The 17,306-nt window shown below is 48.2% G+C and overlaps 1 protein-coding gene across 5 annotated transcripts in view; it reads left to right on the plus strand.

Moving 5' to 3' along the window:
- Positions 1–17,306, plus strand: part of TANC1 (tetratricopeptide repeat, ankyrin repeat and coiled-coil containing 1) — a 245,508-nt gene that overhangs the window by 212,176 nt on the left and 16,026 nt on the right. For all 5 annotated transcript variants that reach the window (XM_018063379.1, XM_018063386.1, XM_018063384.1 and 2 more), the window contains 3 exons: positions 2,070–2,306; positions 3,943–4,128; positions 6,535–6,613. In XM_018063379.1, coding sequence (XP_017918868.1) covers positions 2,070–2,306; positions 3,943–4,128; positions 6,535–6,613 — 502 coding nt within the window. The remainder of the gene's footprint in view (positions 1–2,069; positions 2,307–3,942; positions 4,129–6,534; positions 6,614–17,306) is intronic.

Raw genomic sequence — 17,306 nt, forward strand, 5'->3', positions numbered from 1 at the left:
GTGGAAGTGATCCTTTGTCATGTGTATCTATGGAGAGGGAATTTATTCCTGGCAGAGGGAACTGTACGGAAGAGAGGGGAAGACCCGGAGGTGGGGACCTGCCTGCCCTTGTTACGGGACAAGCATTAGACCCACTGCGGTCACCTTTGTGGGGCAGTGGGGTGGTGGGTGAGTGAGGGGAAGAGTGCTGCTAGAGGAGGTCAGAGAAGCAGCTGAAGGGCTGGGTCACCCAGGGCTCAAGCTTCAGCGGCAGCCAGTGAGTCTGCAGGTTTTACTCTCTGGGTTCTAACCAGTCGGTACGGTATCACTATTCTGAGGTGTGGTATCACCACCAGAATAATAATTTATCACTTTGTAAATATTCTGTTAGCTACTCTTGTGGGCACCGTATCATCGAAATGCCTCAGATTTTATATTCCTTGTCATCTTTCTCTATCCTCTAATGATCCCATGTGTCTCTGGTTAGATAAGACGCAGTCTCTGTGGTTTTCATACCTAATGGGCAGCCGGAGGCGGCCAGAGTCTGTCAGGGGGTGATTGATGCGATCGGGACCATTGAAGGGGACTGTTTGAAGGAACGCAGTGGGCATCTTAATAGGTGTTAATGGAATGTCATTTTTCCAATGATCTGGAGATTTGAAGAAAATATTAGTATAGCTATAATTCACATAAAGTATTCAATGATTTTATTTTAAAACCTATAGATAACGAGTTTCCTTTTATATCTGGATCCAAGGCGTTCAGTGGGTGGTGGATATGTAGCAATTAGTCAGACAAGCAGATGCTTTTCTAGCAGTTTTGTGCTGCTGACCGTCCCAAGCATATGAGCATTTTTACGTGTTCTGCTCTTTCTTGCAGGTCCAATTCCTTGTAAAGAAAAAACTGTATGCTCTTAATTTTGGCTTGATTATCTCACTGTTAATTATTTAATCCCATGATGATTATTTCATTGTTCCCCAAAATGAATTTTCTGTTTTTATTTGGATCAGACAGTGGTTTTCAAAATGTGATCCCCAGACCAACAGCATCTGTATCACCTGGGGGGAATTCAGTAAACAGGCACATTCTTAGACCTCACTCCCACCCCCGCCAGACCTACTGAATCCAGAGGTCTGAGTCCAGACAACAGACATTTCTAAATTTTTGTTTTTCAATTGTAATAAACAAACACATCATAAAATATATCATCTTAACTATTTTTAAAGGTAGAAATCAGTAGTGGTAAATATATTCATATTATTGTGCAATAATACAACTCCACAATAAAACTAAATCTCCCCACCTATTAAACAGGTCTTGTCTCCCCCGCCTTCTCCCAGGCCCTGGAAGCCACCATTCTACTTTCTGTCTTTGTGAATTTGACTGCTCTATGTCCCTTATACTAGTGAAGTCATACGGCATTTGTCTCTTTTTGGTTGGCTTCCCTCATGGCTCAGTGGTAAAGAATCCGCCTGCCATTGCAGGAGATGCAGGTTTGATCTCTGGGTCTGGAAGAGCCCCTGGGGCAGGAGATGGCAACCCACTCCAATATTCTCGCCTGGAAAATTCCGTGGACAGAGGAGCCTGGTGGGCTGTAGTCCGTGGAGTCACAAAGAGTCAGACGTGATTGAGTGAGCAGTGTTCTCAGGGTCCATCGTGTTGTTACGTGGGGCAGGATTTCCTTCCTTCTGAAAGCTGAGTGATATGCCAGCGTATGTACACACCGCTTCTGTTCGTCCAGTCATCCTTTGACCTTTTAGTTTGCCTGCAGCTCTTAGCTATTGTGAACAGTGCTTCCATAACACAGCAGTGCGGGTGTCTCACCGAGATTCTGATCTCGTTTCCTCTGGACGTGAGCCCAGAGTGGGACTGCTGGGTCCTGAGAAACCTCTATACTGGTTCCCGAGGCAGCTGTGCCATTTTGCATTCTCACCAGCGAGAATGCGCATCTTCAGTGCATGTGTAGGTCACACCGGTGCACACTCACGTTTGAGAACCACTGGACTAAGGATACCACCCTTCTCCACAAACATTGTTATGATCGCCAACTTCATGAGAAATTAATCTTGTTGGGGGACATTCTCCAACAGGTGAGCCGTCTCCTGATTTTAGGAGGGGCCAACGTGAACTACAGGACCGAAGTGTTAAATAACGCCCCGATCCTGTGCGTCCAGTCTCACCTTGGCCACGAGGAAGTGGTCACTCTGCTTCTGGAATTCGGCGCCTGCTTGGATGGCGTGTCAGAGAACGGCATGACTGCCCTCTGCTACGCAGCCGCTGCAGGCCACATGAAGCTGGTGTGTCTGCTGGCCAAGAAGGGGGCGAGGGTAAGTGACAGCCTTCCCCGCAGAGGGCTGAAGGGGGCCACAGAGGTGGGAAGTGCCTTCCATTGGTGGTAGAATTCTCATTGGCTGGGCCAGGCTCCCTTCTGCCTCTACTTTGTCAAGTTGCAATGAACAGAAAGAGAAAGGGTGGAGCTACAGAGTGTATGATGTGGCCTGATGTGGGTATGTGTGATAGAAGTATATTGTCTGCGAGAGGGAGAGGGGGCCGTGTGTTTTGTTCAAAGCTCTTATTCTGCTTAATCCTGCCTGAGGGGAGGCTCCTTCCTGGTCATTAGAGGCCCAAGTGAGGCCATCCTTTAAAAAGCCTGCAAGTGTTGCCTTGGAACTTGTCACAGAATTTAACTCTGCACTGGATGAGTTGAAGATTTAAATGTGTTTTTTTTTTTCTCCTTTATTTCATGTTATGTCTTCTTTAAAAAAAAGTAATAAAATGAGTTCTGTGGGTCTTGGAAGTCATGTGCCTAAAACAATGCAAAGTAACTATATTATTAACAAGTTGCTCAAGGACTGTCAGTGTTAATAGGTTGAATGAGAACAGTGCCAAGTTTACAGTAAACTCTTTATTTTAAGCACTTTGTTGGGGAAGGGAGAATGTACTTCTGAATAGCAGTAGAAATAAATTGCTGATATTTGTTTTTCTTCTTCATAGTTAGGCTTTTTGAAGTTCAACAAAAGATGTTAGACTTATAGTAACTATGGGAGTCTTTTTGCTTTTTTCTCTTGAAAGTAGAGCATTTGGGATGGGTCATCCCTAGTTCATGGAGGAAGGGAAATGCTTCTGTTAAATCTTTCCAGTGGATTCATTACTGCTCACACTGCCCTCCGTTTCCACCTCCAGACCATGGCTTGGCTTTATTTGGAGGCTAACTGAGAGCTCTGTAGGAGGGGATGGAATCATATAGGTGGCTTATGTAGGCAGAGCCTCTGGGTTGAGGTCCAGAGCATCTTCAGAATTTGCAAGTGAGGCTGGACCCTAAGTCCTCTCCCAGCCTAAGATTCCCAGGCTTAGACAAGGAATGAAGTATTATCTGCTGCCTCTTGGGCCATAACGGGTACGCAGCCCTTGGTTACTGCCCCTTTGTGGCTGAGCAGCCTTCCTGGCTTCGTGGCTACATTCGGCATGCTGGCATGACCTGGGTCACCCGCCTTCCCCAGTAAAATGCCCTTCCTTGTTCAGAGCTGGGTGTTCCAGATCCCTCCCTTTTGCTGGCTTTCCTGTTTCAGTGACTAAAGAACTGTTCTGCCCCCCCCCCCCAATCATAGCTTGCCACAGAAGATTAAGGACATTCCACCCAAGTGGCCAGGGTTGGGAAGAACAGGTTTTGTCTGCCCTCATACCTGCTCCCCAGAGAACTGGAAGCTCCAGTTCACTTCTTAGAGAGACAAAGGGCATGAAGAGGATGCCTTGTGATCACTAGTTCTACAGAGGGAACTCGAGGCCTGGAACAGTGCATCAGTTGCAGTAATTCAGACGCAGACTCTGCAGAGAGACACACTGGGACACGAGCCCCATACATCTGCGGTGGGATGGGGTTTGTTCACAGCACTTGTGGGTCACTGTGACAAAGTGGTGCTCAGCTGTGACCTTCCCCTGCTCCTGCCCCGCCTCCCCACCCAGGTGGACCACCTGGATAAGAAAGGCCAGTGCGCGCTGGTCCACAGCGCACTGAGGGGCCACGGCGACGTTCTCCGCTACCTGCTGACCTGCGAGTGGTCGCTGGGCCCGCCCCAGCCTGGCGCGCTGAGGAAGAGCCAAGCCTTGCAGCAGGCGCTGACGGCGGCCGCCAGCATGGGCCACAGCTCGGTGAGTGGGCCCTTTCCCAGGGCACTTCTGGGAGAACGGGAGCCCGGTGGGCCGGGCACTTCGCACTCACCTTCTTCCAAGTTGCCCGCTTGTGATGCACTGAAGGAATGAAAGGAAATGAGGGTTTCCAAAAAGAGCAGTTGGTCTCCCCACGTGTAAAGCTGTTCTCTTGTTACCGCAGCCTTCCCGGGAGTGGAAGGAGCCCCTCCAGGGTGCGCTCTCTGCCCCGCCTGGCTTCTTCCTGTCTTCCTTGTTCTGTTTTTACCTTCTAGTCCTGCTCTCCTCTCCTCTCCCCGCTTGGATTCATCCTTTTGTCCTTGTGGTCTTTGAACAATAATCACATGGAATCCTGATTCTCAGCTTCTTCTTGAGTATTCGAAGGATTTTTAAAAATAGAGTTGTTTAAAATAGAACCCGCTCTGGTAGCATGTACGAATGCTTGTCATTTACGGTTCCTACACTGAAGGAGAACTTCATGCAATAGTTACATCAAGCACTTATTTCTGGCAGGTGTCAGTGTTCCTCGATTTGAAGATTTAGTTGTCGTCTCCTGACCCATGTGTCTGTGAAGTTAATATTTTACCCTTTTTCTTCTCTGTATTTCTCACTCTGTATTGTCTTCAGGCAGTTAGAGTTGCCAATGTTTCTAAGATTCTTCCCCACAATGACTTTGTACCAAAGTAAATGTACCAAATGTAAAATGTAAATGTACCAAAGTAAATTTGGGTACCAAGCTGGCTGGCTGGTTTTTACCATTTAAAACACTGGAGCAGATACACATATACACGCAGCTAGCTGGCTTATTGTTGGGATTTAAAATGTCAAAAATGCACATATACACTGCTTCAACCAAGACAATATATTGCAGCAAGTTGAATACAGAAGCATATAAGAAAAAGAAGCTATCTTCTCTTAGGACAGACATAAAAGAAATTTATAGAAATGTAAAACAATGCTAGTCAAGTTAACTATGTTTTAGTTTTGGAGAAAAACACTCTTTTTCATAAAAAATGAAAACAGCGCACATTTCATAAAAATGTATTAAACATTACCATATAGTGGGTTTATTATTTTTAGATTAAAAATACAAATAAATATTTTTAAAGAGCTGTTTACATAGATATAGAGAGAACATGTTAAATCGATATATTTGAATGTGGATGCTTTTCCTTCCTAAACTGTTCCCTAAATCTGCATGGGTCCAGAAGGTGAAAAATCATCTTAGGAAGGACAGTGTAGCCACGTTGGTCTCAGGCTGTTGTCAAAGTGGCTGTGAGGAGCCGTGGATAAGCAGCCGCATAGCCAGCCACTGCATCATGGCGAAGGACAGGCTCATTCACCACAAGACTTGAGGGGTGTGTTAGTTGCCTCCTGCTGTTGTCGAAAGTGACCACAGACTTCAGTGGCTTGAAGCAGCCTGTTCTGGAGGTCAGAAGCCTGAAATTAAGTTGGGTCAGGAAGCCAGTGTTTCTTTTGGAGGCTTCAGAGAAGAGTGTTTCTCTTTTATTTTCCCCTGGCTTCTAGAAGCCACCTTACTCCTTAGCTTGTGGCCCTGCCTCTGTCTTCAGGGTGTGTTTCTTGTCATCTCACCTCATCCTTCCCTTGACCCTGGTTCCCCCTGTCCCTCTTATAAACAGCTGTGATCGTATCAAGTATCTATACAATGTACACCGTGATAATTCAGGATAATCATCCCATTTCAAGATTCGCAGTCACATCTGCAAATCCCCTCTTCCCACGTAAGGTAACGTTCACGGGTTTTCTGATTAGGATGTGGGGCCCTTGTTGTGAGTGGATTGGGAAGCTGGAAGATGGCTGGCGTCCGGCTTTCCTGTGGCTGCTGGTGAGCAGGGTGGATGCTGGTGAGCAGGGTGGATCTGACTCTGGTTAAGGGCTCGGATACTTCTGGCTCCTTGCCCTCACCCCTGTGACGCACGCTGCTGTTTGACAGAGGGAAAAGAATAATGTGAGTGGAAAAAGCATTTGAAGCAGCATTATTTTATTGAAAGGTATATACATCACCTTGTTTTCCTTCCTTGTGAATAAAGGGATTCACCGTCTTCTGGCGATTTATGCAGAAGCTGCACTCTGTATGATCTCCCCTGTCCTTTGTTGATGAGGCTGGCATATTTGGGTCATGTTGGAATTCATTAGAATTCTGAGTACCTAGTAATCCTGAACAGCGTTGCTGAAATTTACTTTTTTTTTTCTTCTTCTTCTTCTCAAAGTGAAAATGTGAATAGCATATGAACTAAGCTGGAAAACCATTTTCATTATATTTTCTCTCCTTGTGCAGCATGAGATAATCATGGTTAAAAAACAACACGTTCTCTCCTTTGATACACAGGATATAATAAGCACATATGGCCTTGAAAACTCATTAAATCACCTTGCCACTTCTGACAGGTGCTCCAGTGCTTGCTGGAACTGGAAAAGGAACATGAAATAGACGTCAATGGCACCGACACGCTGTGGGGAGAAACAGGTAATTATGGTTCCCCTGCTAGTAGTTGGGGCCAAGTAGCTCCTTGATGTCCTAGCCGCCATTTTGGCCTAGTTGTCTTAAGAATGATATGGGATGCATCTGGGCCTATTGTTATCACAAAGCATTTGAAGTTAAGAGCTTTTGAAACTTCCCAAATGATGAGTACAACTTTTCTAGAAAGCAAGTACAGTTTGAATCATTTTGAATTAGACTAGCAGTTCCTGTGCCGCTGATGAATGTCAGCTAGAAATACCCAAATAAGGCGGTGCTTTCCACCTTGCTGAGTGTTTCCATGTCCTAAGCAACCTGGTCGTCCTGTGGCTGTGCACCATGAGCCCGGCAGAACTTCCAGCCCCATGTTCAGGTGAATCCAAGGTGCTCAGCGAGGAAGGTCTGGCCTGCCTTCTCCAGAGTGGGACTCAGTCCTCATGGAGCCTGCCTAGCAGACTGAATGCCAGCTACAGAGACCATTTCCTTGGGTGTGGGGGGTGTGTGTTGAACTGTAGTGTAGGTGAGTAAATCTTCAGGAAGATCTGAGTTGGCCACTTGTCAGGTTAATATTAATATAGATAACACTGCTTTGAAATTTTCCATTTGACTGAATTGGTTTTTAGAAGTGTGAGACTTTATCAGTTGCTGTTTACCAAATGTAACCAAAGGTGTTTAACATGCATTTCCTGGTTGTGTCCTGTGTATGACTTCAATGTCTCCTGTACAGATTTATTTCCAACTGCTTCTCAGTTATTTCCTAACAAACCAAACGGTGGTGTGTAGAGTCCCTCAGGTAACTCATACTTAGGAAAAGCCTCAGAGTTTCTTGATGGGTAGCACAGGTGCTCAGCTCCCCAGTGCCCTCCCCACTGCCCCTCCTCCCCTGTCAACCCCGCCCACCCAATTCCCCTGTAGGTGCTGCCGGGCGCGTGCATGGGCCTTACAATGCTAGCTGTGTTGCTGTGGGTGGTGGGCTGGCGGCAGGGTTGGTGTTAAAGGGCGAGAGTGGTGGCATGTCCGCTAGGTTCAGGGAGAGTACAGGACTCACAGGTGGATTTAGGTTATGCTTGGGGTCCATGTGTGCAGATACAAATATTGGCCTGAACCCCTTACGGAGTCTTTTCCTCAGTCACTTCAATGGTATGCGCTACTCCATGCTTGGTGAAGTTTCCCCCACTTCCTCTTGGGCTGTGGGCCTCAAGGTAGCCCACAGGCCAGCGCATGGCTTTCTTTGTGCTTCTCCGGAAGACCAGATCCCTGTCCTCTGGGGCCTGGAGGCAGGGTCTTTGCCTCTTTGTCAAATGAGGTAAATAATCCTGCTTTCTAGGATCTGGTGAAGACTGAATGAGATGTGACAGTCTTGGCCAGGTGTTCCCGATGGTCAGAACCCCTGGGGCAGTTGGGCCTAGAAATTGATTCATTAGGTGTGTGTGACTTGACACACACTGTGTGTGCTCAGCCTCAGTCCAGTAATTATGTCTGACTCTCTGCCACCCCATGGACTGTAGGCTGCCAGGCTCCTCTGTCCAAGGGATTCTCCAGGCAAGAATACTGGAGTGGGCTGCCATGCCCTCCTCCAGGGGACCTTCCTGACCCGGGGATCACACCCGAGTCTCTTGCGTCTCCTGCACTGGTAGGCGGATCCTTCACCACTGCGCCACCTGGGAAGGTAGGACACTCCTTTCCTAAAAGTCCGCCCGGGTGATTTCAGGGGCTCTGTGGCCTCGGGACAAATAGAGAATCACCGTAAGCAGCTGTCTAAGTGCCGGCCTCACAGGGACACTAGTGAGAGGAGCCGTGATGACGATGGGGGTCAGTGCCAGTACCTGTAACACCCCTCACTTAGCTCAATAAGAGTCTCTGATCTTTAATATCAGAGGGGTGTTTTCTTTCTGGGCAAAAAAAAAAAAATCTAGAGAAGCAGAGGAGGCTTTCATTTGAGAGCTCTGTTTGTGTGGTCTGTTTTTTCTCGAGATGACCAGTCCTGAGTTTCAATAAGCACCTTCCTTCCTTCCCCCTTGAGAATCTGCTAGGTTGTAGGCTAAAGAAGCACAGAAGAGAAACTACAGGCTCCCATCAACCTCAGTGTAAGGATGAATAATGGTTCAGCTTCTCCCTTGCAAAGCCTTGTGTATAACCTTCAGACTACTCTGCAGCCTGAGAAGCAGGTCATAGCTTTCCTCTGCAGGCAGAAAACCTGAATTTCCTCAGCCGAGAGTGTGAGAGACTTTAGAAAAAATTTAAACCAAGAGAAAGCTAAGCACTATTTCTCAGGCTTAGAAGCCCCAGCTGTACTCTGTGGCTGCATGTCAGTAAAACCAGTCTTGCCTGCTCTGCATTTTTCTGTCTGATATTTTTCTCCTGTGTTCTTTCAGAAATGTCCACCCATGTCTGCCACTACAGACCGTCCTGATTTCCCGAGGAAGTCAGGTTGTCAGTGGTTGTCAGAGGAACACTGAAATCTTGCAGAGGAAGTTTTAGATGAGGGAACATCTGCATATATGGGGCTTTGCATAGAAGTGTACTGCATTGCCCAGATTGTGAGGTCTGTGTTTGGGATTCAGCCACACAGGGTCCACATTACCTGACCACAAATGCCTTCTGGAAGAGACGGCCCCAGCGGTGACAGCCTGAGTCAGTGGGGCAGCTCATAGTCCTTGTTCTCGTCTGTGTGCTGTTTCCAATTGCTAAAGACTCTCAGAATGAAAGCAGTTGCTCTCCTTCCTGGTTTGATCCTCATTCCTGGGTGTAGTCAATGGTGCTTTGTGCCTAAAACACTCTAGAATGGAACGTGTCTGTCTCCGGCTGCAGCTTGAGGGTAGGATCCCAAGAGTTCACTCAAGTCTATGCAGTGTAGATTAGCTGTGAACAACTTAGATTTAAAATACCAGCTGATGGGGTTCCTGCAGGGTCTCCATGGTCTGTTCTTGCCTCACCTGCCCAGCTTCGATGGTGTCCATGCAGCCTACGCCGCTCTGTTTGGAGCTCAGCGACCTGTATCTCTCCTGGTTTGGGAGAGCAGAGAGCCTAGTTTATGTAAGGTTCTCTTTCCACCAGCCTCTGGAGCCATTTGCTTTTTATGTTTGTTTGGTTTGTTCGTTTTTTGGATCCAGCCCTTCAAAATCAGTCCTGTGGCTCTTCAGCACTTTCCCTTGTTCTCACGCAATAAAGAGTGTGACACCCACTCCAGTGTAAGAAGAGTGAGGAAAAAGCTTGGAGCTCCTAAGGAGTGGGCTTGGGGTACGTCTCCACCCAGCAGCTCTGCCTGTGTGCCTGCCAAGGCCCCCTGCCTGTGGCATTCACACAAACAGCCTTGTTCAAACAGCCTTGATCCTGTAGTCTCTGGGCAGCCTGACCCATCAGATGCTCAAGCTATCTGCTTCAGGCATTCCACAGTCATGACAAACAAGTGCTGGCTCCCACGAAGTCTTGACCTAACTGAGTTACTGTCTCCTTGTCAGTGTTCGATGGGAATCAGCCGAATAAAATGATCAGAAATGCTTAACTGGTGACCTCATGCTGCTGTGAATTGTCAGAGGAACTGTGCTTCCAAACTCCAGGCCTCTCTCAAGTCTGTGAGCCTGCTGTCTGTCTCTAGTCAGAACCTCTTGCTCTTTAGGGGAATAGAAATGCTTCTATTTCAGTGAATATGCCTGTTGTGTAATCAAAGCGTTCCCAGCCCTGACTCCTTAGGGTCACGTTGCAGTTCCCTGCTTAGTACTTATTGCTTATAAATTTGATTGTTGATGTTGCTTATCTGATGAAAGCTTATTGTGCCTACATTATGGGTTTCGGGAGGGCAGAACTCTCCAAGTCTCCTGTGCTCTTCTTTCTGTAATCACTGCGTCTCGTCTCATGTTGTCCTGTAGAACTTTCTGTGATGATGGAAATGCTTGCTATCTGTACGTCCAGCCTGGTAGCCACTAGCCACTGGTCTTGTCTGGTGCTTGGTACATAGCTGTTGACTCAGCGGCAGGTGGGTTTAAAGAAAACAAAGTTATGTTAACTTTTAGGGTAGGTAACACTTGCCTTGCAGAATAATTTGGGAGAAACTGCGTTGTTGGAGGGAAGAGGTCAGGAGCCCGTTGCTCACTGGGACCTTGCTCATTGTGTCTTCTTGTCTGTCATAGTGCAGGTCATGTGCTGCTGGGCTCCAGGCTAGCTTAGATGCCCTCGACCCAGTCATCTATGCGGCTGGGTGCTGTACCGCATCTTTGGAAACACCTAGCTATTAGCAGCTACCCACGGCATGGACATGACTGACAGGCCAAGATGGCCAGTTCCAGCCCCATCTTTGTGTACATAACATCTCCCTCCCCGCACCGCCAGCCCGACTGCCAGCCCCCGATGTGCTGCACCCTGTGGTCCCTTGGAAATCCTCCTCACTGCTCCTAGTTGGCTGCAGCAGGCTTGGAGCCCTGGCTTCACACATGGGCAGGACGCCATCCCGCCCGCTAGCCAACCGCTCCCAAGGGCTGCCCTTCCCTAAGTTCTGAACTGAGACGCCCTGTCAGAGGTAGTTAGATGTCTCACCGAAATGTTTCATGTCAAGTATTCTTTCATGTTGTTCATGCTTTTTTAGTTGGTAAATCCTTTCCAAAGAAATTTAATCATTGTAAATATTGTTTTTATTGCTAAAGCTGTTAAGAACAGTGTATTTTCCTCAATTTCTAAGATGGGTTGAATTTTCTCCCCAGTAAATCAAATGGGATTTTTAGCTGCATAACCTTCATCCTCATCGTTTGTGGAGGCAGTTTAGTCCAGCATGTATGCCAGTCATGGGTCACTCTTCTCTAATTCTGCGTGGAATTCTAGATGGGACTTGAGTCTCAGCCCAGCCCCTCAGCTGGGTGTGGGACGTTTCCAGATCAGTTTGGGGCAAGGATCTTCACACCTGTTTCCCTATAGGACCAGGAAGCCAGAATATGAGTTATATTTCACCTTTGCTGTTTTAAAAGTTTCTCTCTTCTCTCTTGTCTCTATTCAACTGCTTCAGTTTCCACTCTGGGACTCTGCCTGTCCTTCTGTGGGGGTGCAGGGAGTGAGGTGTCCTTCAGCTCTCACTGCAGGGACCATGGACGGCTGAGCTCATCACACCCAAAGCCACCCCAGAACTCTGTACGTGCACATCAGGCAACAGGATGCCTTGTGGTTGATGTAAAAGAACCCTCTCTTCTTTCAGATTTTACCTTAGGTTATTTTTGGAGAGAGTAGGGCTCTTATTTGTTAAGAATTTAAAGGAAACTTGAGGCTTCTGGATTGAGGTTGGCCTTCACACCGGTTCGGTACATCTCAAGGCAGAATTCAGGCGAGAGACTCGAAAGAAAAGAACTGCTGTCTTCTTGTTGGGAAATGTGGAGAATTTACGTGAAGGAATTTTCTTTGTAGAGACAAGCAAGTTACTTCTGTTGTACAGTTTTTGGAGGTCTCGGGGAGGTCTCATCCATACTGCGGGGAAGTCCTCAGGCATTCCTTCCTCTGCTAGGGTTTGCCTTAGAAAAGAACAGTAAGATGGGTGGAAATCCAGATTTCTGTCCACTCTGAACAAGGTAGAAGTTTTGGCTGTCCTAAGCATAAAAGCATGAAAGAGGGGGTAACCCAGGACCTTAGAGAGTGTGAAGGAGGGGATAACCTAGAAGGGGGGTGATCCAGCATTCTGGATGGAGGGGGCAACCCAGGCCCTAGGAAGGGAGGGGAAGGTGGTGGGTAACCCAGAACCCTGGAAAGGATGGGAGGGGTAACTCAGGACCCTAAAGGGAGGGAAGTGGGAGGGGGGTAACCCAGGACTGTGAGAGGGGAGGGACAGAGTGGAGTAATGTAGGCACTGGAGGAGGGGTTAACTCAGGCTCTGGAAGGAGCTGAGGATAGGCACAGATTCACTCTTAATAGAGGAGATTGGAATGAGCAGGGGAGGGACTGGGTGCGGCCACACCCTGTCCCCTTTCTGCCCTAGAAGACACCCGGGGGTTGCGCCTGACGTGGAGACCTGTCCTCTGCTGGGAGGACAGCAGGAATCAGCTGACAGTGTCTCAGTCCTGCAGGGCAGGTGAGGGGCAAGGAGGGAGCCCGCGGCAGCCCGCAGAGGCATCTCAGGCGCCTGTGGACTGGTGGCTTGACCGCTTACCAGGACCCTGTGCCCCACCTCCATTGTGCTGTTTTTGCTGTACACGGAGGCCTTTGTTCTAGTGAGTTCCTTCCTTTTGATTAAAAAACAAAACCTGGGCTTCCGACATAAAAACATGCCCTCGTATGCATTTTGGTGGCTTAGAGCATCTTTACCCACCAACATGGCTGCTTGTTCTTTCGGACATTCCCTCCTAGCTCAGGAGGTTCACCTGCTCTCCTGGCGACAAGTCATCTCGACTGTCTAAAGTTCCTGTTGAAATACGCTTGGATTCTTTCTGTCTTTGAGGCTGGGCACTAGCAGTGAAGAATCTGCCTGCCATGCAGGAGATGCAGGAGACACAGGTTTGATCCCTGGGTCTGGAAGAGGAGAAGGAAATGGCCACGCACTCCAGTATGTATGCCTGGGAAATCCCGAGGACAGAGGAGCCTAGTGGGCTACAGACCGTGGGGTCTCAAAGAGTCGGATGCGACTGAGCGCGCACACACTTGTGTAGTATGGTTTTGTCAGAAGGTCCCCCTTTTGCATTGGTCCCTCCTGTGGGGTCCTGCATTAAACTCTGCTCTGCTCACATGTATCCCTTCAAGGAGAGGAGGGAACAGAATAATGTACATGCTTTAAATAATGCGGTGTGTAAGAGGATCTACCCAAAATGTGAGCGTTCTCAGCACACTTTAGAAGTGACAGCTGGTCTGAGCTGCAGTCTTCTGATAGATTTTTGGCACAAAGTCTGTATGGAACGTGATTTATGTCATCCCATATTTTAGGAAATTGTTTTTAAATTGAATTTATGTTATTTATAGCACACATTATCCCTCAAAGGACTTGAAGAGGCTTCTTTGAAATAAAATATATAAGAAAAGGAAAAAAAGGTCAGAAACAGGACATGAGGAACAGCGTGGCTATTCCTGCCGTAACGTCCTGCATGTTTGCCAGGTTGAGCTACTGTCTTGGCCTTAGGATGCCGTGTGACCAGAGAGAGAAGGGAACACACTCCTTACGGATTATTCTTACTGTCCGCCGGAGAAAGCTTAACAATTCTTCAGGAGAAGAAAAGTATTTTCTGGTACCCTTGTTCTAGAACAACATTCTTAGTCTGATTGATTGAATATTTTTTAAAAGGAGATTCTTTAGGGGCCAAAGTGTGAGAGTTAAGAACTCAGACTCCAACTGGACTCCCTGGCATCAAATGTTTTCGTGCCTCCCACTAGCTGTGTGGCCTTAGATGAGTTGTTTTAACTTCTCTGGGCCATATTTTCCTCATCAGTAAAACCAGGATGAGTGGTACTTGCCTCATAGAAGTTAGTTGTGTATTAAATAAATTTGTGAATTTGAAGGACCATCAAGTGTCCTGTAGCAAGCACTTCACAAATATCAGAGTATATTATGAAAATGTCAGAATCTTCTTATTTTCCTCCTGAGAGGAGATGAGCTCAGGGTCCTTCTAACTCTGCCATCTAGTCTGGTAATCTCACATTGCACTGTTTTCTTATCCTTCTTTAAAAGTTCTAAAAACCTAGGTTCCTTAGAATCACAAAGTGCGTCATCAAAAGAGACTATAAGGGACAAAGAAGTTTGGTCACACGTGAAGTCCCGTGGCAGTTGCATATTTTGTTTCTTTAAAACAATTCCTTGGCAACTTGAGGTTCGTGTTCAATCTGTGTACAGAGACTGATGGCATGCTTTCACTCTAGAACTGGCCGCACATCAGGGGTGTCTGCACACCTGGCTCCTGTCTTGCTTTATCAATAGCTCACTGGGAAACGGGCTGATACAGTGAGGGGGCAACATGTCCATGTGCTGCTTGGTCGCTGCCTGTTGCCTTGTGACAGATCCCCTCTCCTTGCCCCACTGAGGCCTGCAGCTGCAGGCCCTCCTGGGAGACTTGGGCCAAAGGCTGACCGATAAGGAAGGGTCAGAACAATGAGGAGGGTGTTCCAAACAGCCACTCATGTGCTTCAGGGAGTGTCTAGGCAGTCCTGGCTTCCCATTCATAAGGTCACCCTCCAGCATGGGCGTCCGCCAAGGCCAGGGGTGCCGGAGGCTCCTGGGAGTTGGTCTCCAGAGCAAAGGCATTTTCCAATCAGAGCAGTCTTTATTGTGTGTCGTTTTATCCTTTGCATTGTTGAGGGTTCAGGTCTTTGTGGAGAAGAAGAATTTATAGCTGCTGGGAAGTTTATTCTTTTCATGGAAGCCTCCCCCTCCCTCAGCCAGGAAGGAAATGCCTCCCAAAACAAGGCTGTGAGCTTGGGTTTTTTATAAATGCAGTCCATAGAAGGTGGAGGAGCGGGTGTCCCCTGGCCTTCCGGGAGGGGTCAGAGCGCTGCTTCCATTCAGTCAGAGGCCTGTGGGACCAGCCTGTCTGAGTGGCAGTCCTGCCCGGACCCACAGGGACAGCAAAGCGAAACATAGGCTGAGTAACCTCTGGGGTAGCAACTTCTCCTGCTGCTAAGTCACTTCAGTCGTGTCCGACTCTGTGCGACCCCATAGATGGCGGCCCACCAGGCTCCCCCGTCCCTGGGATTCTCCAGGCAAGCACACTGGAGTGGGTTGCCATTGCCTTCTCCAATGCATGAAAGGGAAAAGTGAAAGTGAAGTCGCTCAGTCGTGTCCAACTCTTCGCAACCCCATGGACTGCAGCCTACCAGGCTCTTCCATCCATGGGATTTTCCAGGCAGGAGTGCTGGAGTGGGGTGCCGTTGCCTTCTCCAAGCAACTTCTCCAGAGGCCAGTTATTAGAAAGTGCATGGGGAGGGGCTGCCACTCCCAAAGAGGTTTAAGAAACTGTGAAATCCCAGATTATCTTCCTGAGTGTCATCGTCTAGAAACTGAGGTCCCCAGCGTTCCGTGACGCCTTCCGCCTTTGCTCTCCTCCAGCCGAGGCTCCGTCTCCACCTGATCACATCTAACGGTCTCCATCTTGGTCGCAGCTCATTGACACTTGTGTGAACCCTGCTGCTTACTGCAGTTCTTTTTCCATCCGTTTTTCTGAGAGATGGGGAAAAACCAGTATGTTAGGAAATAAAGTGCACCGGTAAGCACAAGCGCAGAAGCCAAGCTGAGCCCCTTGGCCCCCATGCATCCCTCTCACGGCCATCTCAGCCAGCAGGAAGTGCTTCTGCGGCCGCAGCTGGCTCCTGTGCTCGGCTCGGGCCTGGGAGGGCGGCCCGGGGCATCAGCGTATGAGGGAAGAGAAGGTCGCTGTCCAGAAGCAGGGAACTGCCTGTGTGTGCTCCGACCTGTCACCCTTCTAAAGACAGAAGCATGTCAGGGCTGGGGGCGACAGTCATCGGTGAAACCCCCGGGCCTGTGAAGCCACACATCCCTGTGTGTGTGAGAGAGAGACAGACCTGGCATAAAATGTCATAAACAGCCCTGCTTATGGAATGACTATGTTCCGGGTGAGCTGACAGTTGAGTTTTTGTAAATCGCGTCTTTGCCCAGAGAACTTTAGTTCGTATAAGATTCCTGCAAATGATCCATTTAAGCAAGAATCGTCTCTCCCTGATGTTCTCAGTGAAGGATTGCTGAGTGTGAATCGGGTTTTCTTGAAATGAACATCTGCCACGGCAGATCTCTCTTCTGCAGACAGAAGACTGTATTGCTGCGGAAAAATTTTAGTCAGAAAATGATATATGCCTTCATGGGAATTTAGCTCCAAAAATGCCATCTTGTTGAGGATTTTGCTAGTTGGAGAAATTATGTTCAGTGTGGGTCTTGAGAAGTGCCATGAGCTCACACTGATATTGAGAGCCCGCCGCCTTTTCATACCAAGTCCTTTTTCTTCCTCCTTCCTCTTCAAATTCCCTCGGCCAGAAGCCAAGGCTTTGCCACACCATCAGGCGCTTTCTCCTCCTGTCCTGCTCCTTCCCCCTTCTTCTCTGACCCTTGTCAGAGGCTGGTGGTCAGCCTGCAGCAGAATAGCTGGAATTCCTGGGCAGAATTCTGCTGTGGTTTGTTTAAGTGTGTGGTTCACTGTCTTCAGTGTCCCTTGTTTCCGAATATGGTATCCTTAAATCCTTGTGGCTGGTGGAACTTGAGATGCCCGCCCCCTCCACCAGCCTCAGGGGTCCTGATGACACCAAAGATTCAATCTGAATTGAAAAGGGGAAACACAGGTCCCGCTGTTTGGGGCATCATTTGAAAGTGAGAGCCTGGTTAAGAACTTGTGATCCCTGTTAGGCCAGCTGTGTGGGACTCCAGCCTGTGCTGAGAGGCATTTTACCATCTCGAAGGCAGGCTGATCACCGGAAGTGCAGCCGGTCAGGCTGGAACGGGAAGACAAGGGAATCCAGCCCTGTCTCCGGGCACTTTTCTCGACTTCAGCTGCTCTAACTTCTGGCTCTTCTGGCGCCTTCCTCAAACACAGGGTCCTATTTTTAGTGCTGGGCTGTCATTTTTGATGTGCTGTTGTTGCAAAAAAAAAAAAAAAAATCAGTGGCAGCTGCAAAAGAAATCTCGATTTAAAGGCCCCGTTTATAATGCACATGGAACTTGTTTACCAAATAAGAGAGACTGGAATGTCACGGTGCATCAGCCGCTCATCAAATGGAAGAGCCTTGAGCTTGTTCCTTCCAT

The sequence above is a fragment of the Capra hircus genome, chromosome 2 (genome assembly GCF_001704415.2).
Source record: "Capra hircus breed San Clemente chromosome 2, ASM170441v1, whole genome shotgun sequence".
Lineage (NCBI taxonomy): Eukaryota > Metazoa > Chordata > Mammalia > Artiodactyla > Bovidae > Capra > Capra hircus.